The 26,537-nt window shown below is 45.9% G+C and overlaps 1 protein-coding gene across 3 annotated transcripts in view; it reads right to left on the reverse strand.

Moving 5' to 3' along the window:
- Positions 1 to 26,537, reverse strand: part of KCNQ3 (potassium voltage-gated channel subfamily Q member 3) — a 270,534-nt gene that overhangs the window by 12,276 nt on the left and 231,721 nt on the right. For 2 of the 3 annotated variants that reach the window (XM_090040667.1, XM_090040669.1), the window contains 4 exons: positions 23,390 to 23,416; positions 5,007 to 5,194; positions 3,937 to 4,039; positions 1,855 to 1,986 (listed from right to left, as the gene is read on the reverse strand). In XM_090040667.1, coding sequence (XP_089896793.1) covers positions 1,855 to 1,986; positions 3,937 to 4,039; positions 5,007 to 5,194; positions 23,390 to 23,416 — 450 coding nt within the window. The remainder of the gene's footprint in view (positions 1 to 1,854; positions 1,987 to 3,936; positions 4,040 to 5,006; positions 5,195 to 23,389; positions 23,417 to 26,537) is intronic. The other variant, XM_090040668.1, reaches the window with a different exon arrangement.

Raw genomic sequence — 26,537 nt, forward strand, 5'->3', positions numbered from 1 at the left:
AGTGAGGATCACCCCCTTGCCTGGCAACAGTTGGTGAGTGGGGGCTTTTTTTTTTTTGAGTCAGGAGCTGGGGCAGGTGGGGTAGCCATGGGGGGGTTGGGAGAGTGGGTGGGGGTCGAGGGGGTGCTCAGGTGGGCTGGGGGAGCAGGCAGGGGATGTGGCCTGGTGGGGGTCCCCCCATGGTCCTCTTCCCCCTCCCCCACCCCCAAATTACCAGCATAGAGTCCAGGTCCAGCTCCCTGCAGCAGTGAGTGGGGACTGCCTAAATCTCCAAAGGTCTCCAAATCTTTTCTCAATCAATTCAGAAAGCTTTGAATCCATTTGGACCTTTTTATTGGTCTTCTGATTCAATTCAGATTCAGAGATTTGGCTGCCAAATTGGACCGAATCTCCTCTAAGTTGAATCAGCACCCAAAGCTTTGCACAGCCATAGTAATTAATTTGTAAAACTAATTGCCACAGGAGGTAGTGGCAGCAGATAGCATAGCCAGGTTCAAACAGGGACTGGAAAAGTTCATGGATGATAGATCTATTAATAGCTGTTAAACAGAATGGCTGGGGATGTTTCCTTTGGCAGCCCAATGCTAGAGAGAGTATTGAATAGGGGATAATTAACCTTAGAGATATCTGGTTTGATGCTCTCCCTATATAACATCCACTTGTGCTGCTGGCGGAGAGGAGACACTGGTTTAGATGTACCATTGGTTTGGCCCAGTTTGGCACTTCTTATGTTCTCATAGATTTCATAAACATTACAGCTGGAAGGGACCTCGCAACATCAATCGGGTCCAGCCCCCTACCCAAGGGGCAGGAAGTCAGTTCGGATCAGATCACCCCAGGAAGATAAACATCCAGGCATTTCTTAAATATATTCAGAGTAGGTGCTTGCACCACTTATGTGGGGAGTCAATTCCAGACTCTGGCAACTTGGATGATAAAGAAGTTTTTCCTTATGTCCAGTCTAAAATGATCTTCCAGTAGTTTGTGACCATTAGACCTTGCCTTCCTTTGGGGTGCTCTAGTGAACAGTTGTTCTCCCAGTTCTTGATGCACACTCCTTATATACTTCTAGGCTGACACCAAGTCCCACCTGAGCCTCCAGTTCTCCAGGCTGAAGAGTCCCATGCCTCTCAGTTTCTCCTCATAAAGCCTGTTCTCTTGCCCTCTGATCATGCCCGTGGCTCTCCTTTGGATTCTCTGAAGCTTCTCCACATCCTTTCTGAAGTACAGAGCCCAGAATTTGATGTAGTACTCCAGCTGAGGCCTCACCAAGGCTGAGTAAAGCAGGAGGATGACTTCTTGGGTCTTGATTGAGATGCATCGGTAGATGCAAGCCAGTTTTATTTGCTTTGCCGACTGCAGCATCATATTGGTGGCTCATGTTCATCTGGCAGTCAATCATGAGCCCCAAATCTCTTTTGGTTGTGGTGCCAGTGAGTGTAGCACTGCTGAGCCTATAAGCATGATGTGGGTTTTTTGTCCCAAGGTGGAGCACCTTGCATTTCTCTGTGTTGAATGTCATCAAGTTTTTCTCTGCTCACCTTGCGAGCCTGTCTAGGTCGGCCTGAATTGCCAGCCCATCCCCTAGTGTGACCGCACTTCCCTGTAATTTGTTGTCATCTGCAAACTTAGCCATCTGCTTCTGACACCTGAATCCAGATCATTTATGAATATATTAAAGAGTACTGGTCTGAGTACTGAGCCCTGGGGGATGCCACTGGTCACCATGCACCATGTTGACTTGGTTCTATCAACTATCATTCTCTAGGTCCAACCACGAAGCCAGTTCCCCAGCCATTGGACCATAAGGTTGCCAAGGCTGCAGTTTCCCAATTTTATGATGAGCAATCTTACCTTGTCTGCAGGTATTTTATTCTGGAAAGCATGTCAAGGTGCCCTGCTGAATATTGCTCTATCACATCCTTTACATCATAAGGCCTCAAAGTTTCCTTGAATTTTTTTTTGTAGAGACGAAATTGTAGTATTCTGTACAGTAAACAGAACAATTACTGGCCTCTAATATAAATTGCACAATGGTCAATTCTAATGACGGTCCCGCCAAGCAACCAATAACCATTCTATGGATGATGGAGGATTGAACAAACAATACGATTTCATTCCAAAAAAGTGAAATGCAGGGAATATCAAACACTACATCTCATTACAAATACATTTTGTATTTTTTTATGCATCATTAGTAGGTTAGATTTTTCTTCATTATGTATGAAAAATACATAATGGTTTTCCTTTTCTCCGGTATGACCATGATTGGACAAAGTCCCCAAAAATCAGACCTGTATCTAAATGCTGCACAACTGAAGTACAGTAGACAATTTGTAAAAAGTATCATGAAATGACTTCAAACCTGATTTGCATATCAATTTCCAATATTATTTGATTAGGACTCAAGAAACTTCTTATAAATGAATTACTTCCAGTTAACATTTAATTTCTGTGTAAACAGTGTAGAAAAATAATTAGATTCACATCTGATTTAACTTAAACAGAAATTAACTAACCTTAATCTGTACCAATTAATTTCAGTTGTACAAGACATGGGGCAGGAAAGAAAGATGCTAATTTAATTTTCTGTGTATATACCATGCAGACAATGTAACCATTGGGTTACTGTCCACCCAAGAGACAATGAAAAAAATGGATGTAAAACAATGAATAAATACATCTTTTAAAAGATGCATGTTAGTTGGATTCAAACTGGTCCCCAATTTTGTGTCCACAAATTTCAAGTACTCGTGGCAGCTAAATGAACTTACACATCTATTTTGTGAGAGGTGCAATGTGAGAAGTTGTGAAAGAAAAGTTACGCGTAGAGAATTTTCCTTTTAAATCTATTGCTTCAGCAAATATGGACTAACTTTACTTTAGAGAAAGAATAACAAACCATCAGGTTTCTTGGCTATACAGTAGCCAGGGCTGTTAGAGGTGTTAAAGAACATACTTGAAAATACAGGCTTCCAAAAGGACAGTAGCATAACTTACAATGCGGCCTTTCCTTTCCTATGACAACACAGATTTAAAATCAAAGTTTGAGTCAACTTTGAGTCAAAGTTTTAGGTGAGGCACCCTGTCTGTTCACTGATCTGGTATACTCATCACTTAAGAACAATTTCTGAACATAGCGATCAGGCTTTCTGCTCTAGTTGCCAGGTTGTTTCAAGAAATGGGGCCATCCTACTTGAAGAGTCTCTAGGTGGTAGATGTACTACAGGTCCTGGAGCACTCAAATGCCTGCTGCTATGTGGATTTTCCATAGAAAATAACAGCACTGTTATGAGAAATAAACAGCTGTCAACAGTGAATACAAGTACATGGAAAATAGATGCCACTGCACCTTCAGGAGCATTTCCTGAGAAGATTTGTGCAGAAATGTTTAGAGTGGGGAGGAAGTGGCAGTCACTGAGCTAATTCATTGTTGATCCATATTATGTATTATTGAGTCATGGAATTGCCCATTAGCTCTTGGCCTCTAGGGAATCAATCCTTTTTGCACTGCTAAGCACTGGGTGTCTCATTGCAAATTGGACTCTGCCCAAGGGTAGGTCCTGGGTCTATTTAACTGTAAAAACAAAGAAGTAAAAGACAGAAGGTCCAGGTCAACTGCAAAATGCAAATTCCAACCTCACCAAAGTGTGTCACGTCAATGAGAATGAACAGACGGTTTGCATAACCCAACACAAACAAACCTGGGAAATTGCTATGTTTCTGCAAAATGTTTTGGTTTAACTGAATTTGCATTTTCCAACAGAAGACTTTTGACCACCTTTGGCTATTTCTTTTCTATTATCTATCCTCCTGCTCCACTTAAAAGAACCACTGACAGTGAACAGCACAGAAACAGTGGTGTAGTAGTGATCTCCTGTAGTTCAAACACGTAAAGTCAAAACAAAATATTGAAGTCAGTAAAAGAAAATATACCTGACAGCTCGGATGACTGTTTTCAAAGTGGGGATCATATCTTCCATGAGGAATTCATTACTGTCACCCCTATCTTCTTGCATGGGGTCCCCCGTTCCTGCCTCTGTAAAGCAGGCCAAACACATATGTGCAAAAATCTGGCCACAACGTACAGGTTACATCAGATGGATACTAAGTAACATGACCCCTACTTTAATTTACATGATCTTGTAGTCTCCTGTAAGCTCCTTTTCTTGTTATACTTCTCTCTTCTGGCCCACTGGCAGGCAAGTCACATCAGCTGAGACTCCATGGACCAAACTTACACATGATGCCTGAGGGGCTGGGTGTCCTACATTTTGGTGAATTGATGGGCGTCTAAAGGATTCTTTTAAGTAAGCTTAGCATGAGTCTAAATAAAGACTACAGGGGCATGTCTACATATGCATTTATGCGCCTTTTCTAACATGCACTAAATTTAGTATCTCCAATGTAAGGTACTAAATGAATGCACGTTAGGCTGCACTAACACACAGTAGCACATATGCACACTTTTTAGTGATGCTTAATGTGCAGCAGACTATTTTCCTGTGAATTAGCATAATGTAATTTTTTTATGTGATGCTTTTATGTGCAGTAAAATAGTCTACTGAGTATTAACGTGCATGTGTGGATGCATCCTAGGAAACTGACAGAAAGTAAATCGTGTTAACTAGATCCCACTAGATCCTCCTAGATACACTTAGATTCATTGGCCCAGGTTCTCCAATGCCCACCTTCACTTCAAGTGGATTCAACTGCACATACATCAATATGGCGCATTGTTAGTTTTAAGTAACCCATGCGTCTTATGTGGAGAGACGTTCGGCTCAAACGCGGGATTATTTTCAAGGTCTTCCCCAAATGGTCAGTAAATTCTCCATGTATGGGCATGGAGTAGTTGTGTATGTCCAATTATTTTTAATGATGTAGCATGTTATTTTGAAAGTCATGAAACTTCAAAAAAGAGGTGGAAGGGAAAAAAACCAAACAAAAATGGGAACGTAGTGAAGAACTTGAGGGGGTAAAAGAAATCAACAGAGATGTGCTACCTTCTGAGCTTTGCCAAAAAGCGTATGCTTTCATTCGGAATGCAGTGCGGAAACGTTCCTTATTATTCAAGCCAACATTCTTAGGCTCTTTAGAAGGACTTTCTTCAATGGCATCTACATTCAGAGGGGTAAATAGCTTTCCTTTAGTATTGGTACCACGAACCCGATCCAAGAGACCCAGCTTTTGGCTACAAAATAAGCAAAAGGAATCATTTTTCCTCCTTTAATGCAGTTACAGACTTTTAACTTGCTTTCATGTTGCTTTTAATATATCAGAACTTGAAAAGCTATTTAGGATAGCTGAGGCTATGGGAATGCATCAATATCTTTGCCATCAGCAACTAAGCTCATTAAGAATTGATAGGTTTTATAAGCACTGTAATATAAATGCTGCACATGTTACTATAAGGCCTTACTAAGATTTCCATCAAATGCGCCACGTTGCTTCTGCTCCATTAGCGTGTCTGAAGTGCCAGCTTCATCATTAAAAAGACAAATGCCAATATTTAGTCAGTAACATTGTCCGATGAGAAGGAACCTTAGTTTTTCCAGTTCAGTGCCCTCTAAGTGCTGGGTCAGTGGTAGATTATTACATGAATAACTTGTGCACAACTATGAATGAGAGAAGCTCTAATGTGCTGTGAACTAAAAATAAGTTATCGGCAAAACACTGGAGAATACAAAAACGCTCTTTCCTACGCAACTGCTCAGTACATGGCATACCAGGACACCCACTTCTCACCACCAGTCAATTCCACCCAATTCACAGTTGGAAAACTTATGGGGGATGATCTTCTGTTTGCCTAAAAGAGCATTTAAAATATTTCAGTACCTTTCAGCTCTCTCATACTCCATCTCATTGCCCTCTTGTGACAGTAATGACTTTCAATATTTTATCTTTCTAGGAGCATGCTTTCATAGTAACCTTACTGGTACCAAATGACAACACTGATATTCAAGCAAGTTACTAGCACTCTTATGGCAGCACAAAGTTATCTGCCACACCATGTTTTCACTGAAAAAACACTAGAGGGATGTCTTACTGGAATAATCAAAATAAGGTGGATTGTGGAAAAATGCAGAGCATTGAACTTAACGATACATCATTTGCTATACGGGTATGTGTGTGTTTAGTTTTTATGATACAATTGATATGTACATGGGGTAGTTCCCTAATGCAGGGGCAGGCAAAGTGAGGCCCATGGGCCAGATCAGGCCTGTGGTGGACTCCATTTCCCAGCAGCTCCTTCCGATGTTGCTGTGGCCAGTTTCCATGGAGACCCCAGCAGTGGCAGGGCCATGATAGTGTGGGGCCATGGTTTCCGTGGAGACACTCCCAGAAGCACTGGCAGGGTGGGGAGCTGCTCTGGGGCTGGGATCTTGTGGCATGCAGGCAGGGGTGTGCAGGCAGAGGATCATGGCTCTGCCCTGGCTCTGGACCACGCTGGCACCACTGCAAGTTCCCAGCCCCGGCTGCGGAGCAGCTCCCCATGCAGCTGTGTGCCCTGCCCGTGCTGCTGGGGCTGGTCTCCATGAAAGCCCTGGCCCCACCACAATGCCACTGCTTCTGGGGTCTCCATGGAAACTGGCTGCAGTGTCATGGGCAGGGGCTGATGGGAAATGGAGTCCAGCCACTGGGCAGATCCACCATTTTGCCCACCCATCCTACTGCGAAAAGGCTTGTAACAGGTTGCAGGCTTGCAGCCTGGATCAATTAGCCAGCCTGCCTAAGGGCAATCAACCAATAATGAGGGCTGACTGGAAATAAAGGCAGGAAGAGGAAGTGAGAAGAGGAAGACTTGGGGAGGGGAATGGTTGTGTGAAGAGCAAGGACTCCTCCAAGGAAGGAGGAAGATTTCAGGGTGAGAACTAACCCGTGCCTGTGGGTGTGCGTTCTGACCTGCTTTATATTTTCTGCTGAGCTCTGTGGTACAGATTAACCTAGGGCTTTAAAGCTTGTGGTGTTGGGCCCAGAAAAGGCTGTGCTGCTGGGACTGGAGTTCAGATGTGTTCAGAGGGGTGGGGCGTGGCGCTCTATATTAAGGAGGAATACACATCCACGTTAATTAGCAAGGAGCCAGGGGAGGGGCCAGGGGAGGGGCACTCTGAAGTGCTTTGGGTTAGAGTACAAGGCAGTTGAGGGGAAAGGGACTTAACGGTGGGAGCCTACTACAGACCTCCCAACCAGGGAGAAGAGCTTGACCAGGAATTCTTGGGTCAGCTCACAGAGGTAGTGAAGGCTAAGGAAGTGGTTGTCATGGGGGACCTGAATTTCCCGGACATCTGCTGGGAAGAGCAGTCAGCCAGGTCTGACCGCTCACGTAGGTTCTTGGCCAGAGTGCAGGACCTCCATCTAACCCAGGAGGTGCACAGCCCCAGCAGGGGGGACACCTTGTTGAACCTAGTGCTGGCCATGGGTGATGACCTGGTGAGGGGGCTGCGAGTGCTCGACCACCTGGGCGACAGCGATCATCGCCTGCTGGAATTCACCATCCAGCGCAAGGCAGCAAAGGCATGCAGTAAGGCAGCGGCCCTAGATTTTAGGATGGCAAACTTCAATGAGCTAAGGAGGATAGTTGGAGAAGCGCTGAGGTCCCGGGGGGGGAGGGGAGCCAGGTGTCCAAGGAGAGTGGTCGCTCCTTAAGGAGATGATCCTCCACGCCCAAAGGAAGGTAATCCCAACGAGGATCAAAGGGAGCAGGAGAGCACACAAGCCTCTGTGGCTCACCAAAAGAATCCGGGAATGTCTCCTTGCTAAAAAGGAGGCTTACACCCAGTGGAAAGAAGGGGTCACCACCAGGGAGGGCTATTCTGCAGTTGCTCGGGGATGTAGGGGGGCAGTTAGGAAGGCCAAGGCAGAGATGGAACTGGGACTGGCTTCCCAGATTAAGGACAATAAGAAGTCCTTTTTTAAATACATAGTGGGTAAAAAGAAGGTCCCGGGTAATGTGGGGCCCTTGCAGGACGCCGTGGGAAACTTGGTCGTCACACCAGATGGCAAAGCTAACATGTTTAACAATTTCTTTGCCTCCGTCTTCCTAAGTAGAGACCAGAACAGCCATCTCCCTGCTGGGCCCCCCTCAGGCCCCGGGGGAGGCACACCTGGGCCACGGGTTAGCAAGGATTTAGTTAGGGAACTTCTGGAGGGGCAGGACGTATTCAAGTCAGCTGGCCCGGATGATCTCCACCCTGGAGTTCTAAAGGAACTGGCCGAGGTCATTGCAAGTCCCCTGGCACAACTTTACAAGCACTCGTGGTGCTCTGGTGAGGTACCGGAGGACTGGAAGAGGGCCAACGTGGTCCCCATCTTCAAAAAAGGCAGGAAGGAGGACCCGGGAAACTATAGGCCGGTTAGTCTCACCTCGATCCTAGGCAAGCTGTTCGAGAAAATTATGCTGGCACACATCCAGGAGGGGCCAGCAGGAGACTGCATGATTAGGGGCAACCAACATGGGTTCATCAGTGGAAGGTCCTGTCAGACCAACCTGGTGGCCTTTTACGATCAGATTACCAGATCATTAGACACAGGGGTAGCAGTGGATATAGTCTTCCTGGACTTCCGGAAGGCTTTTGACACTGTCTCTCACCCCATTCTCATCAAGAAACTGGGGGGCTGTGGTGTAGACACCCACACAGTCACATGGGTCGCCAACTGGCTGGAGGGCCGCACCCAGAGGGTGGTGGTGGATGGGTCCTTCTCAACCTGGAAGGATGTGGGCAGTGGGGTCCCCAGGGCTCGGTCCTTGGGCCCGCACTGTTCAACATCTTCATCAGCGATTTGGACGAGGGGGTAAAAAGCACCCTGTTCAAATTTGCTGATGACACTAAGATGTGTGGGGACGTGGGCACACTGGAAGGAAGCAACAGGCTACAGTCGGACCTAGACAGGTTACAAGGGTGGGCGGATGAGAATAGGATGTGTTTCAACACAGACAAGTGTAAGGTGATGCACCTCGGGAGGAACAACCGGCACCATACCTACAGGTTGGGGAACTCCCCTCTTGTCAGCACGGAGGCGGAAAAGGATCTTGGGGTCATCATTGACTCCAAGATGAACATGGGCCGGCAGTCAGGAAGGCCAACCGCACCTTGGCATGCATCCACAGATGCATCTTGAGCAGGTCCAAGGAGGAGATCCTCCCCCTCTATGCGGCACTGGTCAGGCCGCAGCTGGAGTACTGCGTCCAATTCTGGGCGCCGCACTTCAAGAGGGATGTGGACAGCATGGAGAGGGTCCAGAGGAGGCCACTCGTATGATCAGGGGACAATAGGGCAGGCCCTATGAGGACAGGCTGCGGGACCTGAACCTGTTCAGCCTCCACAAGAGAAGGCTGAGGGGGGATCTTGTGGCCTGTTATAAACTAGTCAGGGGGGATCAGCAGGCACTGGGGGAGTCACTGTTCCCCCGAATAATGGTCACGAGCTGGCAGAGGGTAGGTTTAGGTTAGACATCAGGAGTCGCTACTTCACGGTCAGGGCGGCTAGGGTCTGGAACCAGCTTCCAAGAGAAGTGGTGCAGGCTCCTACCCTGAGGGTGTTTAAGAGGAGGTTAGATGAACACCTTGCTGGGGTCGTTTGACCCCAGTACCCTTTCCTGCCATGGCAGGGGGTCTGACTAGATGATCTGTAGGGTCCCTTCCGACCCTACAAACTATGAAACTATGAAACTATTTTGGATTGCTTCTGCTTCAGCTGAGCCCTAGGAGAACTCAGGGCATCTGCGCCTGCACTGCGGGGCCCACGGAAAGACTGCATTGCTGGGACCAGATTAAAGGGTTTAAAGGACTGATTGCAGGCTGAGCTGGGGGAGCTAGGCTAATTGAAACCCCACTGTAGGGCTAAATATACTCTCTCTATGCAAAGCCATATCCTGATATTGCAGAGTTTAAATGAATGGCTACACAACTGTTTTTCTGTTAACATGATCATTTCCTACTGACTTCTGAAATGTGTATGGTGTGGCCTTGCTTGAATGGCGGTGATAAATGTCTGGATTTCACTGCAGAATCTAAAAGCAATGCTTCAGATAAGAAGGGAAGCATTCAGGAAGTGGATTTTGCTAGAGACAAAAAAGAGCTGGTGACTAAATCAGAAGGTGCTTACCGCACAGCAAGTGAAGTTGTCTGAGACTCAGGTGTCTATACAGATTCCAGTACAGGTATGAGCATCCCATTCATATGAGCCCTGAATCATTTAGTTAGCAGTCTTGCTTGGAGACTATACGTATGTGCTGTATGCCTTCACTGCTACCCTTATCCATGGAGGGCACATAGGGGAAAGCAGCTCCAGCTGCCACCAAAGTTCAATACGATGTAGAAGGAATCTATATCACTGAGGAAGAAGGGCAGCTCATGGGATCTGTATGGAGAAGGCTGCCTTGAAGACCTCCATTTACTGCAAGGTGAGTAAAATATCACCTTTCTTCTTCAGGCCTTTGTCTATGCTCACCCAACCGCATGCATTTGATCAACTGTTGCCAAACTACTGAAATAAAGATTATAGGACTGTTCTTCCAAACTGGCCATCTGATCTAGAAGCTGGCTGGAAGGACTCATGTTTAGTAAAATATAAAAATATTATAGAGCTCCATTCAGCAGCCCTATGAATTTCTGATATAGGGCTACAAGATATAATAGAGATGTTACCTGGCACCTAGGTTTCCTCTAACAGGGAAACTTTATCACAGAATAAGAGATTTTAATGTATTTTGGGGGCAGACGTATCCAGCCGTCTGATTTACCACTAAGCATTATGAAAAAGCTGAGCCATTTTTAAAAAGAGTTTTCTTCTAGATGGGTAGAATGGCAAGGCTGTCAGTATTTCCAGATTATTAAATTAGTCTAATTTGGAGGGAAGAAGTTCAGGGAAGTGTATAAATTGATGTGGACAAATATGTCGACTTATCTGGGGAAGAAATGTCACGTGTGTGTATAAGCATAACTGACCCTGTAAAAACAGTGTAAAACTAATCTGTCATCACAGACTGCTACTTGTTCTACAGGTATAAGTTATAGCCCCTGGAAAGGCGTCTCTGCAGAGGAAGGTGCCACAGAACAGAATGATAAAGGTTCAAAAAGGGAGTTCTGGTAGGTCATCAATACTATATTCAAGTCACAAGCAAGAAGTGATTCCTTCTTCACTAGAAATAAATGGATCATTCCCTTCGAAAAGGAGCAACAGCATAATCTCACACACGCAGTACACCAGTGCAAGCTGCTACGTGATCCAGTGAAATGAGATCTTTGTCTCGGAGCAGAGGCTTGTAATGAGCTGAGCCATCATGCTAAATTTCTCCTGAGAAAGTTATGGCCTGGCTGATACAGAGTCCAAACTTGCTCCTATATGTTATACTGAGTGAGAAAAGGCAATGTGTGACTTTTCTCAAGTAAGTTTTGAGACCCAGGCACAAGACAAAGAGCAAACTGACCTTTTGAACATCTTTGGTAACCAGGCAAAAAGAATGATCTGAGATCCACTGGTTGCTATGCCAAGGGTATACCCTGAGTCTCAATACCACCGGGCATTAGGTAAACACGGCTGGGTCCATTGAGAACTGGTTGTGGTGGCTCTTACATGTGAAGCACAGACATTTGCTTTGAACTGTGTGGACTGCCCCCTGCAAATACATGTCCTGCAAGATAAGAACTGCCACTCAGTTCATAGGATCTAGGAAAGAAATAGATGAGAGGGCTGAGATCCAAACCTGTCTCAATGAATGAACTTAAGTTGTCTGAAACCTTGTACGGGGCACAGCCTCCCCTCGTTTTTCGGAACAGGGAAGTAGCGGGACTAGAACCCGTGTTCTCAGAAGGTCCCATTTTGGTCACGCATCTGCCTGCAGCAGGCAGCCGTGTGAAGGGGTCATCAAGGGGATGACCCCTGGGAAGAGATGGGATCCACCTGACAAAGAGAGGGAAGAGCATCTTCAAAGACAGGCTCACTAACCTAGTGAGGAGGGCTTTAAACTAGGTCTGCCAGGGGATAGATACCGAAGCCCTGAGTAAGTGGGGAAGCAGGAGGCCTGGAAGAAGAGCAAGCGGGAGGGGGTAACAGGGGAGGTGGTCTCCTTCTTTCTGAGAAATCAGGGCAATCAACTAGTTACCTTGGTGTCTGTACACAAATGCCGGGAGCCTGGGAAACAAGCAGGAGGAACTGGAAGTCCTTGCAGAGTCAACGAATCATGACGTGATTGGAATAATACAGACTTGGTGGGCTAACCTGCATGACTGGAACACTGTCTTGGATAGGTATAAACCGTTCAGGAAGGACAGGCAGGGGAGAAGAGGAGGAAGAGTTACAAATTATTTAAAAGAGCCATTTGATTTCTCAGAGCTCCAGTATGAAACTGGAGATAGGCCTGCTTAAAGTCTCTGGATTAAGGTAAGAGTGGAGAGCAATAAGGGTGATAGACCACCAGACCAGGAGGAAGTGGTGGATGAGGCTTTCTTCATACAGCTAGCAGAAGTTTCCCAATCATAAGCCCTGGTTCCCATGGGGGACTCCAATCACCCTGACATCTTCTGGGAGGGCAATAAAGCAGTGCACTGGCAATCCAGGAAGTTTTTGGAGAGTTGGGGACAACTTCCTGGTGCAAGTGTTGAAGAGGCTAACTAGGGGTCGTGCTCTTCTTGACCTTCTGTTCACAAATAGAAAAGAATTGGTGGGGAATGTAGTAGTGAATGACAGCTTGGGCAGCAATGACCATGAGATCATTGAGTTCAGGATCCTGAGGAAAGGAAGGAAGGAGAGCAGCAGAGTAAGGACCCTGGACTTCAGAAAAGCAGACCTCGACTTGCTCAGGGAACTCATGGGCAGGATCCCCTGGGAAGCCAGTCTGAGGGGGAGAGGAGTCCAGGAGAGTTGGCTGTACTTTAAAGAAACCTTACTGAGAGCGCAGAAGCAAACCATCCCAATGTGCAGGATGGCTAGCAAGTGTGGCAGAAGACCAGCTTGGCTTAGCAGGGAACTCTTCAGTAAGAGTCCCAAAAAGGAAGCTTATAGGAAGTGGAAACGTGGACAAATAAATAGGGAGGAGTATAAAAGCACTGACTGGGCATGCAGGGATGAAATCAAGAAAGCCTAGGCGCAACTGGAGAGGCAGCCAGCAAGGGACGTGAAGGGTAACAAGAAGGGTTTCCACAAGTATGTCAGTAGCAAAAGGAGGATCAGGGAAAGTGTGGGTCATTTACTGAATGGGGGAGGCATCCTTGTGATAGAGGATGTAGAAGAGGCTGAAGCACTCAATGCCTTTTTTGCCTCAGTCTTCACAGGCAAGGTCAGCTCCGAGACTATTCCAGGCAGGCAGCACAGTTGGGAAGGAGGGGAGCAGCCAACAGTGGCAAAAGAACAGGTTAGGGACTATTTAGAAAAGCTGGATGTATAAAAATTCAAGGGGCTGGATGGGATGCATCCAAGGGTACTAAGGGAGTTGACTGATGAGACTGCAGAGCCACTGGGCATCATATTTGAAAATTCATGGCCATCAGGGGAGGTCCTGGATGATGGGAAAAGGGCAAACATAGTGCCCATATTTAAGAAAGGGAAAAAGGAAGATCCAGGGAACTACAGAACAGTCAGCTTCACTTCACTGGAAAATCATGGAGCAGATCCTCAAGGAATCCATTCCTAAGCAAGCGGAGGTGATTAAGAACAGTCAGCATGGATTCACCAAATGAAAGTCATGTCTGATCAACGTGATTGTCTTCTATGACAAGGTGACAGGCTCTGTGGATGAGGGGAGTCTGATTTTACCCTGATTTTAGCAAGGCTTTTGATACCGTCTCCCACAACATTCTCGCAGGCAAACTAAGGAAGTACAGGCTGGATGAATGGACTGTAAGGTGGATAGAAAACTGGCTGGAGCACGGAGCTCAGAGTAGTAATCAATACCAGTTGGCAGGTGGTATTAAGTGGAGTGCCCAAGGGGTCAGTCCAGGGGCTGGTTTTGTTCAATGTCTTCATCAATGGAAGATGGCATAGAGGATATCCTCAGCAAGTTTGCAGGTGACACCAAGCTGGGGGGAGTAGTAGATATGCTGGAGGATAAGGCATTCAGAGTGGAGGACTGAGCCAAAAGGACTCTCATGAGGTTCAACAAGGCCAAGTGCAAAGTCCTGCCCTTAGGACAGAGCAATCCCATGCACCAGTCCAGGCTGGGGGTGACTGGCTGAGCAGCAGCTCGGCAGAAAAGGATCTGGGGGTCACAGTGGACAAAAAGCTGAATATGAGCCAACAGTGTGCCCTTGTTGCCAAGAAAGCTAACACACATACTGGGCTGCATCAGTAGGAGCGTTGTCAGATCACAGGAAGTGATTAGTCCCCTCTATTCAGCACTGGTGAGGCCACATCTGGAGTACTGTGTCCAGTTTTGGGCCCCACTACAGAAAGGGTGTGGACAAATTGGAGAGAATCCAGCAGAGAGCAACAAAAATGTTTTGGGAGCTGGGGCACATGACTTCTGAGGAAAGGCTGAGGGAACTGGGCTTATTCAGTCTACAGAAGAGATGACAGGGAGGGATTCAATAGCAGCCTTCAACTACCTGAAGTGGCGTCCAAAGAGGATGGAGCTGGACCGTTCTCAGTGGGGGCAGATGACAGAACAAGGAGCAATGGGCTCAAGTTGCAGCAAGGGAAGTTAGGTTAGATATTAGGAAATATTTTTTCACTAGGAGGGTAGTAAAACATTGGCACAAGTTTTTAAGACCCAGGTAGACAAAGCCTTGGCTAGGATGATCTAGTTGGGGATGGTGCTGCTTTGAGCAGGAGGTTGGACAAGGTCCCTTCCAACTCTAATTTTCTATGATTCTATGACGGGACCAGGTATTAGGGTAAAGTTAGCATAGACTGTAGTTGAATCCATTAACCCTGTTTAATCCATTAACCCTGTTTAATAACTGCTAACATCCAGTTGTCCAGTCACAATAACAACCTATGATTCTGCAAAAAGGAAGAAATTGCTAAAAGTTGGGATATTTTTAAGCTGTTTCATAACTCTTTTTTTGAAGCACCAAATCTGCATAGAGATGGGATACAAAGAAGAGGATGGCATCATAGCAGTCCCCTGCAAGGAGGAATTTGTGAGTAGGGAACAAATGAAAGATGGCACAGAGGTGGGGTTGGAAATGCAGGAAGAGTGTTACCAGCAGCATAGGCTGAGTGACCACAGAGAGGTAAGAAGGAAGAAGGTTTTGGACACTTTTGATGTAGAGAACAAATGTCTTAAGATCCAGCTATGCAAGCAAGGCTTTGCAGTAGCAACAGGGATCAAAATGTTGACGTGATGAGTGAAGTTAGGAATCTGAATAACTCGCCTTGGCTCAAGTGGTACAGAGCACGTACAGATCTCATGAGCTTGCATACTCAGCTGCTCTGAAAACCTGACCACAAGTTCAGACACCTAAATAAGGTTTTTGCTGTCTAATTTGAAGAATTCAGGGGCCTAAGCTGTCAGCTGAAGGTTTCAATAAAGATGGATCCAAACAAGAAAACTCAGCCTGAGATGTTCTTAAGGCACAGGGGTACTCAGTGGCCCACTTTTAGTTTGAGTTGGTCTGGTTTCCAGAACTTTTTAATTTTGATTTAGTCAGACTGAGTGTTTTCTTGGGTGCTAGCTACTGAAGTAGCATGTGGCAGGGAGTGAGAGTGGAGTACTTCCTTTAATGTCCATGCAGGTCTCAAGGCGAGGAGGGAAACTGCTTTAGAACTGGGCATGAGCTGCATGTTGGTTATATATGGCCTTTGGTCTCCCCCAGCTTCACTCCTCAGGCCTATCCAGATACTGGATGGGCTTCTTGTAACTCTCCAAAATGAACACATTACAATTAGAATAGTGTATACTGTAAATTGGGAATCCCTTTTAATAAAGACAAAAGCTCTATTATTATCAACAGTATGCAGACAGAAACATTATTTATTCAAAGCTATGGAAAGAGGTAAATGTTGCAGCTGGACCATTAGACTCTCAAAGTTTCATAGTTTCTAGGGTCGGAAGGGACCTGAGTAGATCTTCGAGTCCGACCCCCTGCCATGGCAGGAAGGAGTATTGGAGCCAAACGACCCCAGCAAGGTGTTCATCTAACCTCCTCTTAAAGACCCCAAGGGTAGGAGCCAGCACCACTTCGCTTGGAAGTTGATTCCAGATCCTAGACGCACTGACCATGAAGTAGCGCCTCCTGATATCTAGCCTAAACCTACCCTCTGCCAGCTTGTGACCATTATTCCTGGTCACCCCGGCAGTGCTCGGGGGAACAGGGACTCCCCCAATGCCTGCTGGTCCCCCCTGACTAGTTTATAACAGGCCACAAGATCCCCCCTCAGCCTTCTCTTGTGGAGGCTGAACAGGTTCAGGTCCCGCAGCCTCTCCTCATAGGGCCTGCCCTGTTGTCCGCTGATCATACGAGTGGCCTCCTCTGGACCCTCTCCATGCTGTCCACATCCCTGAAGTGCGGCGCCCAGAACTGGACGCAGTACTCCAGCTGTGGCCTGACCAGTGCCGCATAGAGGGGGAGGATCACCTCCTTGGACCTGCTCATGATGCATCTGTGGATGAATGACAAGGTACGGTTGGCCTTTCTGACTGCCTCCCCACACTGCCGGCCCGTGTTCATCTTGGATTTGTGTTCAGTGAACTCCTAAGAGCCACCATCTTCCCCAATAGAGCAGCAGGAAGCACTAGTGACACTGCATGAGTGTACAAGAGTGTTCTCTTGGAAGCATATTGGGACAGAACCATCCTACAAAGAAATCAGAAGACTTATCTCAGGATTGGTTTGAAGTTTCAGGCTAGGAATCCCTGTATCAAAATATCCCCTTTCATTCAGCACACTGAGCTTCCTCTTTGCTAAGATAATTCCAACTGCATATGTCCATAAAAGTTTTCTGTTTCTTAGTTATGTTAAATAATACGATCCAAAATGCCTTCCAGATTTCCTTCAAGGGAAACATTCTACCTTTGAGGCACATGAATTTATAAGCAGAATACTGCCCCTGGAGTTTATTATTAAGTTCTCCATTTTGCTTCTTTCCCCAGTATTTTAGATGTGGTAAGTGAAATGCTGAAGAAGAATCCTCCCCCTAAATGGTCAGACTCACTGTAAAAGACTACAGTTACAACGCAAATACTGGAAAGTGCGGTAGGCACAGCAGTACAATATTCAGGAAATCATTTGCCCGTTCTCTCCGACAGAAATGCCACTCAATCTGCATAGTCCATTGTGTACTAAAGGGCTCCAGATTTCTTGATAAATGGTTAACTGTCTTCAGAAAAACAGTGGGCAACATTCTCAGTTCCAGCTGATAAACTGTGGATCTATTCAAAAAAAGGCCTTGGAAACATTGATTGTATTACACAATCTCCTTCATGAAAACAGCATGCGCATGGGGGAGTATCAAGGTATTAAGGCATGCGGAAATCACATCGTTCTTCATGATCATGACTAGGGCAGTGGTTCCCACCTACTAATAGATTTAAATCTTCTGGTAATTCAGGGTATTTGGGAAGCTCTCTTTCCCCTCAGATGGCTGTCGTGCTGCAAGTTGCTCCCTAAAAGCCTGTTTTGCATGGGAGGTAGGCAGATGTAGTATAGAGAAGCTTAGCACAAAGGACCCAGTGTTTAATTCAGAAGTAGAGGAAATATTCTATCTTCCTATTCTTGCTTTCAACCTCCACTAGAGTATCTGAGAGCAAAATTTGGTTGCTAGACACAGGGGGAAGTGAAGATTGCTGCTGCAGCTATTTTACACTTGCCCAAAAAGAGTGGGAACCACTGAACTAGAAAAACAGCTCCAGAAACTATCATGCAAGAGAATAATGCACTGTCATCCCATCATGCAAGTCAGGCACTCTCCTCTGTGCTTTTTGTCTCATCAAAAAATACTTATGCGAGAAGAAAAATAGAGCTGATCCTGAATGGTGGCTAACCGAATTCCATCCCTTATATTTAGGATCATCCCTCTTGCCCCCACAAAAGATATTTATGTTTTAAATCGTTTTTGCAGTCTTATTTTCTAAATTCTTCGGTTGCCTCAAGGCAATGGAGCCAAAAGCATCCATGCTTTTCTCCACTTTTTACTACATTAGCATTTGTAGTTATATGAGTGAGTTTAGACCTGAGGAATCAAACCTGTTATAGTAGAGAGACAACAAGGTAAGATTTGTAGTGTTATTCAGCTTTTCCCTGACTCCCATTGAAATCAACAGGCTATTGACATCAATGGGCCAACACTGAAAATCCTAACCTCCATAAATCCATCCAGTGTATTGCAGATGAAGGCGTTCTATATACTGTCTTCATGACTGTGCATGTAACTCATGCTTTAGGTTTCCAAAGCACTTCAGACATTAGCCAATCAACCCTCCCCTTTCCAGAAGTTAAGCATCGCTACTCTACAGAAGCCCGAAATTTAGAAGAAAACCTATGCTCGGCCTTAGAATCATTAGCTATAACTTCTGCCATTGACAAATCACATCTACAGTGGAGGAGCCAGGAGCAGAACGGTGACCCTTTTGCCGAATTTGCAGGCTTCTAACTTTGGAGATACAAATGACTTCTTTGGGCTCCTACTAGCAGTTATAGTAAGTTCCTCATCCTCTTGGTATCTCAGCTTCTACAGAGCAACTTCATTCATGCACAAAGCTAGTACCTTACAAATCCTTCATTTGCACCCTATGGACCAATCTCCCTGCAAGATACTAAGCCCTTTTGGGAGGTGTTGAGGAAGTCAAAAAAAGGGTAAGTTGTCTATAGATTATTTTATTATGCTTGGGGAATGGAGAGAGAATGATGGCAATGAGTTACAGCAGAATGATATGAAAACATTGTGGGGGGATAAAAATACGAGTTACAGTTTAGGGAAAAAATCAGTTTCCATAATGATGCATCTAAGCACCTATTATCTACATTCAATGGCACCCACTGTCCATTTGCAGGAGGGCAGTATGTAAGTGTTTACAGTCAGTGGCCACAGTGCAGTAGGGTGCTTAAGCATGTTTAACTTATATCCTTAAAGGAGTGGTACATGGTTAGGGACCTTGCTGAATCTGACCCAAGACGTTGGGGCTCTGCAAATACACCCACAAGTGTGTAGTCTCATTGAACTCGTATGCAAAATTACTCACATTGGATAAGACAAGATGGTAGATATACCGCAACAAGATGTTGGTCTTGTATGACCTTTTTCCTCAGTAGATCTTAAAGTGCTTTACAGAGGAGATTGTATCATTATTCCCATGTTAAACATGGGGCAAACTGAAGCAGAGCAGGCAAACTGCAGGCCATTGACAGAGCCAGGAGCAGAACTCAAGTTTCTTGAGCCCCAGGCCAATGCTTTATGTTTCAGGCCACTTAACCTCCCTTACCCGTTTCAAATATTGCCAAATTATATACTAGATAGTAGCTTTCCTCCCTCACCGCCCCTCCTTTTTGTTAGATGAACTACTGTGGTAAAAAAAAGTGCAGGCAGAGGATGGCATGCAGCATATATGAAAAGAGAAAGGCTCAGTTATTACTTGAAGGTATATACCTAAGTTTTCTGGTGAGGCTTGATCCAAAGAATGACTCCCTACTAAACATGACATTACTGTAAAGTGAAGAAGAAGTTATTAAGATGAGAGGTTAATGGTTATCCATGAAAAGCTGCATGAAAAAGAATGGAAACTGCCGTTCATTTATTTAATGTAGTGCGCAGATCAGAGATCGACTTTTTACCCCTTTCTGTTTTCTCAAGGTCCATTAATACGAAGTGCTGACAGAGCCATTTCCCAACTCCCTTCACAAAGCTTCATTTTATTTTTGTTATCTTATTATTACTGGCAACACAAAAATACATTGCATTATATTCAATCTTGTATAGTGACATAAGAAGGAAACCTACATAGTTCTTGTCCTCCAAGGGCCTCAAAACACATTCCACAGAGGCAAGATAATTATCAACTCTATTATGGAAATACGAAAATAGAAGTGATCTGTTCACAGCCACGCGGTAATAAAACCTGAGAAAGAGTCTGGGTCTGGTGAGAGCCAACCCCACAGTCCAGCCACTGGACAAGGCTCCCTAGTTAGCCAGAACTCTTACTGACTTTGAGTACAGACTGGGCTAAAAACTCTACAAGCTCGTCTCCACCACTTCAGCCACGTGCCAGGGCATACCACTGCGGAGCACGTGACACCCACGTCATGTCTGCTGCCTGCTAATGTGGATGACACCTTTGTGGGGAAAATAAAGGGTGCATTACCTATAGCAAAACCTCACAGAGCATTAGCAGACGGTTTTGAAAACATTTGTCAAATGAATAAATGCCAGTTGAAGGGGATACAGAATGTCAACTGCAAATGCGCCCCCGAGTGCTGTCCCCTGGGGGCGTGCTCTCGGGGAAGGAAGAGGCCCTGCAGAGCATCCTGGCAGGGAGCCAGGCTGCGCAGAAAAAAGAAGAGGAAGTGATCACTTCTTTCTAGAGCAAAACTTCTGTGTGACAACATGCTCACCAGTCACTAAAAACTCAGTACTTCAGGTGCTAAGGAAGGCAAAGCAAGTGAGCAGGACTCCTGGCACAAAGCTGTGACCTGGGGAAATCCTGACTAATGAATAAAGATTAAGGCCCATCCTGGACTGTATAGATGCATAAAATACAGGGCGGAGGAACTGTTCTGAATATAGCACCAGTAGCAATGTGCATCCAAGCAATCTGACTGCATCAGGAACGACCACCATGGGTCTGAGACTTAAATCAAAGCCAGATCTGCTCTTCATCCAACCATACCACATAACTGCCTGGTTTTAACCTAGGGGGAAGGTCAAAACCAGTAACATTTTGGGATGCCACTTTATAAAATTATATCAACCTTCTCTCACTATATTCTAGGCATCCTCAACGCTGTATTGGACCGTCTCACTCCGTCACTTCCCTGGGTCTTTCCCAAATAGTCTAGCCACAGAGTCAAATCAAACTGCTATCCTATCCTCGATTCCAGGGCTCTCAGCTTACACACTCCTCAGCCTGACTCAAGTTCCTCTTTTCATGAAAATGAAAAAAAGGTGATGCTGAAATGATGTCAGGGGGCCCGGTCCTACTGCCACTGAAATCCTACGGAGCTTTGCTGTCGACTTCAATAGTGGCAAGGCTGGGGCCATATATGAGCTCACCATAAAGCCAGGGCTCTGCTTTAATCTATAAAGTAGTTGCATTATGCTGTATTCCCTCTGGGGGAGCTACGGCTTGGCTCCTGCTCACTTTGCTCTCCAACATACAGATCAGCACTCTGTTGCTACCACTTTCCCAGTAAGCGTTTTACCGGTGCCAGGAACCGGAGGCAGAATGTGCTGACTGTACTAGGAAGGCACGACTTGATTATCCACTTGTTCCAAAGGAATATTAAAGGAAATAGGCACTATTCTCTTTATTAAATCTAATTAGGAAGAAGAGCAACTTAGCATTTTGGATTGCACAAATTATAATAAAAAAGAACCCTTAACAACCCAAACCAACAACAGCCATGGCCACCTCCAGTCTACTTCTCCAGAGAGTGTTTAACTGCTTTGACCCAGTCCTCATTTCTATAAGCTTCCTGGCAGTAACAAATGCCAAATCAGTCATTATCCTGCCTTTCAAAGCAAGGATAATTCACTGGCCAGAGAAACAAGGCATCCCCAGGTGCAACTTTCAAATCATGCCTGTGAGTTAAAGGAGAAGTCTACGCTGACCCAGTATGCCGCATCCTCCCAAGCCACACACTTTGTAGCTGCCTTTGTGCAGTGCTGAGTCCTGAAGGCCTGAGCGGTGCAGGCACGGAGGGACACGCACGGCGCTGTGCTGCTGCCAGTTTGGGAGGTAGCGTGTGTGCGGAGCTGGCACAACAGCTCTCACAGCATCTCTGGCACCACACTGACGTGGTATAGACATACCCTGAAAAACCTAGGTCTAGATTCACAAAAAGACTTAAGGTGCCTAACTGCCAGTTGCGATGCCCAAGATTGGGCATGTCAGCTCTGACGTGATCATGGAGGTGCCTGCAGTACTTAGAGTCCAGGCATCTATGTTTCTGTCGGTAAAATTTTCTACATTTCTGCAGCTAAGCATGCCCCAAATGGCCAGAATCTGGACAGTGCCAAGGTGGTTGGTGCTTCCTTAAGCCGTATCTCCATCAGGATTCATACCCTGGTATCTAGCGGATGATTGAGATGGCAAGGGCACCCTTTCCTCCAATAGCTAAGTGAATAGAGCTAGCAAGGATGCAGGACACTGAAATTTAAACCCCTCCTGTACCTGAGAGGACTTGGACCCACCTCACTCACCACCCAGGAGTGTGTTGAAACCACGAGCTAATCTGGGTGGGGATCTCTCAACCACACTGCATAATGGACTTAAATATTCCCCGAGGCAGAGCCTGCAACCCAAATCGCCTCTTCCTGAGCCAACGTCCAAACCCCTGAGCTATAAAGTCACACTTACACACAAACGATCCCGCACTATCTCATCCTTTGAACCAGAGAATATTTAATTATTTATTCAAGTTAGAAAAGGTTCATGAGGGCACCCAAGTCCTCTGAGGATCTTGCTGCCAGCTGAACTTCAGTAAGACCGATGGGTATCAGTGACAGCTGAGCAGCTTTAGAAATGTAAGCCGCAGAGTCAAATTGACAGGCACTTTTGAAAATGTTTGCCTAGTGTATTTGTGGCTTATCAGTGTCTTTATGGAGCTGGTGTTTGACTTAGAGTGACCTCCGGGACATAATGTGACTCTCTAATATCATGACTGTACACAGGTGTTGAAGAAACTAGCTTTGCTTCACATGGAGGCTCTCCCATTGTCCACCAAAATGAAGGGCAGTCTTTCCACTGACCCCTGTGAGTTTTAGAAAAGACCCTGGGATCAGCGGGATGCTCTTTTTAGGACTGCCAAAGAGCTTGGTTATCCTGAATTGCCATCCTAACAATACACCACACTTGCTCTCCAAAAGCTTGTGAACACAGTGAATTCCAACAGTCCTGATCCACGATGTCAAGAAAATGCTTTGCTCAGAGCTCATCCGTCAATGCTAAAATATTGAGAACCCTCAAATTCTCCCAGTCACAAGCCAAATGCCCCAACTGTGACTGTGGAGTGTAACACAAGTCTACTTAGGTCTTCTTTGTAGACGAGCAGTTTTTAGACTTATTACAGTCAGCAGTAACTTAGATGTTTGCATCTTGGACTCATTATTAAATAAAAGAATAAAGATATCAAGCAGAACATAAGATGGGCAAATGGTTTTATTTAATATTTATCTGTTCATTATTTTAAGTAGCGTATTCAGTTCATGGCATGTAAGCAGACAGGTGAAAGGTGAACTATAACTCATCCTTCAACAATTTAATTAAAGCAATGATAATAGTAACAGTTACATACCTTGCAGTACCATCCAATTGCTCCTTTCTTTTAGAGGACAGGAAAGGGAAAGCAATAAGAAAAAGCAAGGAGAGAAAAAGTGTGTGTTAAATTCAGAATGGGTTGGGGTTTTTTTTGCTAGAAATGCTGTAGAGCAGCGGGTCTTGCCCTTTCTATTCTGTGACCCTGCATCACAGCAGAAAAGAGCTGTAGCAATTCTTCCCTAACTAGCCATAAAAAGGAAGGTAGATGTGAGCTCCTGAAACCAGCCTGTAACCCCCTAGCTTCCAGCCCTCAAATGAGCAGACAGGTCTCCTGAACACGTTCCAATGACCTGCAGAGCACCTATTAAGTTGGACATTTTATTTCAAACTAGTTATCGCCCATCAAAACTTAAATGGATGAAAAAACTAGCAACTCCACCGCTGAGTCCAAACTGAGGATATTCAACTGCTCTAATGAGAGAGCTGAGACGTCACACACTGAACGAGAAGCTGAGGTCAGTAACCCCTGGGGAAATGGTTTGACTATGTTAGTGAAGAGTATCGAAAGTTTGTTTAGAGTAGCAGGGCGGTTAAGAAAAGCAGAGAAATTAACTAAGCCCTAAATAAAGACTTCTGGGTATTTTTCCTCCTTGAATATTAAGTTTGTAATACATTCATGACCAATCCTGAAGAAAGATTTTGAGATTACACGAAACTGTGAGTTATTCTTTCACTACTGGAAATATGATTTGTTTCACATTTGAAACCAACAAGTTGAGAAGGAAAAATATATGCTGTCTCCCAACTAATTTTCAGAAATACTCAGAGAATGATACCAAGCACTATTGGTATTTTAAGTACACAGAATTTTTCTGAAATCAGTAATAAAAACAGAATCATTTTAAAACGTGTCCACAGTAGAAGCAATGGCGCATTGCTGGGTATAGAAACAAGGGAGGTTAGCCATGTTAGAAAGATTTGTAGCATCCGACAAAGCAGGTTGTTGCCTATGAAATCTCATGCTTCTCTTTAGTAGTTAGTCTCTAAGGTGCCACCGAGTCCTAGCTTCTACTCAGGTATACAAAGTGGACAATAACGATAATGCTTAGCAAAGTTACATCACTTTTAATTTATAAATCACAAACTGAGGAAAGAGCATTATTCCCACTTTATAGGAAGGGCAACTGAGGCACAAGGTAGCTCAGGCCTACATCTTGAGCACTTTTACTACTTTTTGAAAGGTTGACGGTTGGTGGCCTTGGCACTATGCTTAAAATGGATGCTAGAAGATCAAATAGTCAGAAGGCAAAAGAAAAGAAAAAGGAAAGAAAAGGAAAGAAAGCTCCCACCTGGAAGTCTCCCAATTAAGAAACTCAGACTCTACAACACTGACCCTAAAAAAACACTACCTATTTGACCCTAACCGAAGGGTTTAGACATATATACAGATGTGTGTATATGTGTGTGTATGTGCATGCGTGTGTAAGAGTCCACTTAACTGATGCTTGCAATGCTACCTGTTTCATAGTTTCTAGGGTGGGAAGGGACCTGGGCAGATCATCTAGTCCGACCCCCTGCCATGGCAGGAAAGAGTACTGGGGTCAAATGACCCCAGCAAGATGTGCATCTAACCTCCTCTTAAACACCCCCAGGGTAGGAGCCTGCACCACTTCTCTTGGAAGCTGGTTCCAGACCCTAGCTGCCCTGACTGTGAAGTAGCGCCTCCTGATATCTAACCTAAACCTACCCTCTGCCAGCTTGTGACCGTTATTTCTGGTCACTCCTGGCAGTGCTCGGGGGAACAGTGACTCCCCCAACGTCTGCTGATCCCCCTGACTAGTTTGTAACAGGCCACAAGATCCCCCCTCAGCCTTCTCTTGTGGAGGCTGAACAGGTTCAGGTCCCGTCGCCTCTCCTCATAGGGCCTGCCCTGCTGTCCCCTGATCATACGAGCGGCCTCCTCTGGACCCTCTCCATGGTGTCCACATTCGTCTTGAAGTGCGGCACCCAGAACTGGACGCAGTACTCCAACTGCAGCCTGACCAGTGCCGCATAGAGGGGGAGGATCACCTCCTTGGACCTGCTCGAGATGCATCTGTGGATGCATGCCAAGGTGCGGTTGGCCTTCCTGACTGCCTCCCCACACTGCCGGCCCATGTTCATCTTGGAGTCAATGATGACCCCAAGATCCTTTTCCGCCTCTGTGCTGACAAGAGGGGAGTTCCCCAACCTGTAGGTATGGTGCCGGTTGTTCCTCCCGAGGTGCATCACCTTGCTCTTGTCTGTGTTGAATCCCATCCTATTCTCGTCCGCCCACCCTTGTAACCTGTCTAGGTCTGATTGTAGCCTGTTGCATCCTTCCAATGTACCCACGTCCCCCCACATCTTAGTGTCATCAGCAAATTTGAACAGGGTGCTTTTTACCCCCTCATCCAAATCGCTGATGAAGATGTTGAACAGTGCGGGCCCGAGGACCGAGCCCTGCAGAACCCCACTGCCCACGTCCTTCCAGGTTGAGAAGGACCCATCCACTACCACCCTCTGGGTGCGGCCCTCCAGCCAGTTGGCGACCCATTTGACTGTGTGGGTGTCTACACCACAGCCCCCCAGTTTCTTAATGAGAACGGGGTGAGAGACAGTGTCAAAAGCCAGAAGCCCAGGAAGACTATATCCACTGCTACCCCTGCATCTAATGATCTGGTGATCTGATCATAAAAGGCCACCTGGTTGGTCTGACAAGACCTGCCACTGATGAATCCATGTTGGTTGCCCCTAAGCACGCAGTCCCCTGCTGGCCCCTCCTGGATGTGTGCCAGCAGAATTTTCTCGAACAGCTTGCCTAGGATCGAGGTGAGACTAACCGGCCTATAGTTTCCCGGGTCTTCCTTCCTGCCTTTTCTGAAGATGGGGACCATGCTGGCCCTCTTCCAGTCCTCCGGTACCTCACCAGAGCACCACGAGTGCTTGTAAAGTTGTGCCAGGGGACTTGCAATGACCTCGGCCAGTTCCTTTAGAACTCTAGGGTAGAGATCATCCGGGCCGGCTGACTTGAATACGTCCAACCCCTCCAGAAGCTCCCTAACTAAATCCTCGCTAACCCGTGGCCCAGGTGTGCCCAGCAGGGAGGTGGGTGTTCTGGCCCCTACTTAGGAAGACGGCGGCAAAGAAATCGTTAAACATGTTAG

The sequence above is a fragment of the Crocodylus siamensis genome, chromosome 3 (assembly GCF_052110815.1).
Source record: "Crocodylus siamensis isolate JL-2025a chromosome 3, ASM5211081v1, whole genome shotgun sequence".
Lineage (NCBI taxonomy): Eukaryota > Metazoa > Chordata > Crocodylia > Crocodylidae > Crocodylus > Crocodylus siamensis.